At 43.7% G+C, this 2,520-nt stretch overlaps 1 protein-coding gene across 1 annotated transcript in view; it reads right to left on the bottom strand.

Annotated features, from left to right (window-relative positions):
- The window catches only part of LOC103806949 (chromosome unknown open reading frame, human C4orf27), a gene marked incomplete at its 5' end in the record, with an annotated part of 8,256 nt that extends 6,137 nt beyond the window's left edge, over window positions 1-2,119 (bottom strand). Inside the window, one exon of the mRNA XM_009079664.1 lies at window positions 1,960-2,119. Coding sequence (XP_009077912.1) covers window positions 1,960-2,119 — 160 coding nt within the window. The remainder of the gene's footprint in view (window positions 1-1,959) is intronic.
- Between the last annotated feature and the right edge of the window lie 401 nt (window positions 2,120-2,520).

Genomic DNA, 2,520 nt, shown 5'->3' with positions numbered 1-2,520 from the left:
TTGTGAGGTGATTCTGTCCCTCTACTCTGCTCTGCTGAGGCCCCACCTGGAGTACTGCATCCAGTTATGGGGTCCACAGTACAGGAAAGATGTGGACCTGTTGGATTGGGTCCAGAGCAGGGTCATAAAGATGATCAGAGGGCTGGAGCATCTCTCCTGTGAAGACAGGCTGAGGATTTGGCTTGTTCAGGCTAGAGAAGGCTCCAGGGACACTTTACTGCAGCCTTTCAATACTTTAGGTATTGAAGACAGGGACAGACTTTAGCAGGGCCTGTAGCAATAGGAAAAAGGCAGTAATTTTAAATTAAAAAAGACTAGACATCTGGACAACATTTTCTGTGATGAGGGTGGTGAAATGCTGGAACAGGCTGCCCAGGGAGGTGGTGGATGCCTCATCCCTGGAAACATTTATTCTGTTGGACAGACCTCTGAGCACCCTGGTGTAGTTCAAGATGTCCCTGTTCATTGCAGGGGGGTTGGACTAGATGACCTTTAAAAGGTCCCTTTAAAAACCATTCTATGACTCTAAAAGAAACTGTCATTTCTAGAGCACACAGGGATGCTACACTGTTATATAATAAATTTGAGGAGGCTGAAATCCAGATTTAGTAGTGCTTAAACTGAGTTAAGGCTTTCTCTGCCTCTCACCCCACCAGTGAGGAGGCTGTGGGTACACAAGAAGCTGACAGGGAATGCAGCCAGGACACCTGACCCCAAGTGACCAAAGGGATATTCCATGCCCTATGGCATCATAGTTTAACCCCAGCCAGCAACCAAGCACAATGCAGCCACTTCTCTCCCTGAATCTAATGGAGGGGGAGTGAGTAATTAGAAGGGTAGAAGCTAGAAAAGTCGTGGGTTGAGATAAAGACAGTTTAATAGGGAAAGCAAAATCCATGCACACAAGCAAAGCAAACCAAGTAATTAATTCACTTCTTCCTGTGGGCAGGCATGGGATGGCAGATTCAGCCATCTTCAGGAACATAGGGCCCCATCATGTGTAATGGTTACTTAGGAAGACAAACACCATCACTCCAGACATCCCTCCTTCCTCCCCTCACTTTACATACTGAGCATGATGTCATATGGTGTGGAATATCCCTTTGGTCAATCTGGGTCACCTGTCCCACCTGTGTCTACTCCTAAACTACCATGCACTCACAACTTCCTTGCCAGTGTGGCAGTATGAAAAGTAGAAGAGGCCTTGGCCCTGTGCAAGCTCTGCTCAGCAATAATAAAAACATATCTGCATTATCAACCCTGTGTTCTGCAGAAATCCCAAACATAGCCCCACACTAGCCACTGTGAAGAAAGTTAACTCTCCCCCAGCCAAAACCAGCACACATGCTCAGCATATAAACTAGGGGGAAGAAGGAAGTGGGGGCTCATTTGGAGTGATGGTGTTTGTCTTCCCAAGTAACTGTTACATGTGATGGGGCTTTGCTCTCCTGGAGATGGCTGAACACTTGCCTATGGGAAGTGGTGAATGAATTCCTTGCTTTGGTTTGCTTGTTCACATGGCCTTTGCTTTCCCTATTAAACTGTCTTTATCTCAACCCACATGTTTTCATACTTTCACCCTTCTGATTCTCTACCCCATCCCTCAGAGAGGGAGTGAGCAAGTGGCTGTGTGGTGCTTAGTTGTTGGCTGGAGTTAAAACACAATATATGAGGAAATTTGAGTTCCATACTAAACATTTTAAATACACCTGCAAGAAAGGCAGATTTAGACATTATTTAATGCCTTCATACTGCACAACTTAATTAATCCTGTTATAGGGAACTTGAAGTGTACATCTTCATGATTATATCCAGTATTCCTGTTTACACTCAGGTAAACCTCCTGCAGCTTAACTGAAAGCTGAAGCTGCATTAGAATGCATCTGACCACCTCTAGTCTGCTTGCCTTCAGGCTGCTCCTGAGAGCAAAAGTCAGAAACACAAAATTTAAAGCCTCACCACTTGGTTTCTCAGAGTCTAGTTCCTCACAGAACTTCCAGAACTGGTAAAAGTCTTCAGGCAGTCTAAGTCGATAGCATGTTTCTGCTTCTTGACAAAGACTGCCAGGAATATCTGCCTGATGTGATCTTCTCTTCTTCACAGCTCCATTTTTTTCACTCTGTAGATAAAACAACCCACAGTTCATTTAGTTGGTTTCTGTCAGCTCAGGATTTTACAAAGTTTCTGTATTAATGGAGGAACAATGATTAAGACCATTAAGGCATGTCTGTTAGTTAAATTAGCATGTCTACAAATCAGAACACCTCTTTTGGACAGAATCCACTAAAAGCACAGACTCTTACATATGTGCTAAGCATGTACAAAGTATTGTAGTTGCAAATATTGATATTAATGGGTCAACATAACCAACAGAAGCACTTCTATTAGTTAATCAAGCAAGGACTAAGAAATCCCAAAGCTGAATTTAAGTTCACCATTATTCTCAACTGGCCATTTCCAATCACTCAGCAGTCTGCACCTAATAAAACTTGTGTGTTTTACGGATAGTTGAACGTTGGG

This window comes from Acanthisitta chloris, unplaced genomic scaffold (assembly GCF_000695815.1).
Source record: "Acanthisitta chloris isolate BGI_N310 unplaced genomic scaffold, ASM69581v1 scaffold5738, whole genome shotgun sequence".
Lineage (NCBI taxonomy): Eukaryota > Metazoa > Chordata > Aves > Passeriformes > Acanthisittidae > Acanthisitta > Acanthisitta chloris.
This window is presented reverse-complemented; position numbering and strand designations above follow the sequence as displayed.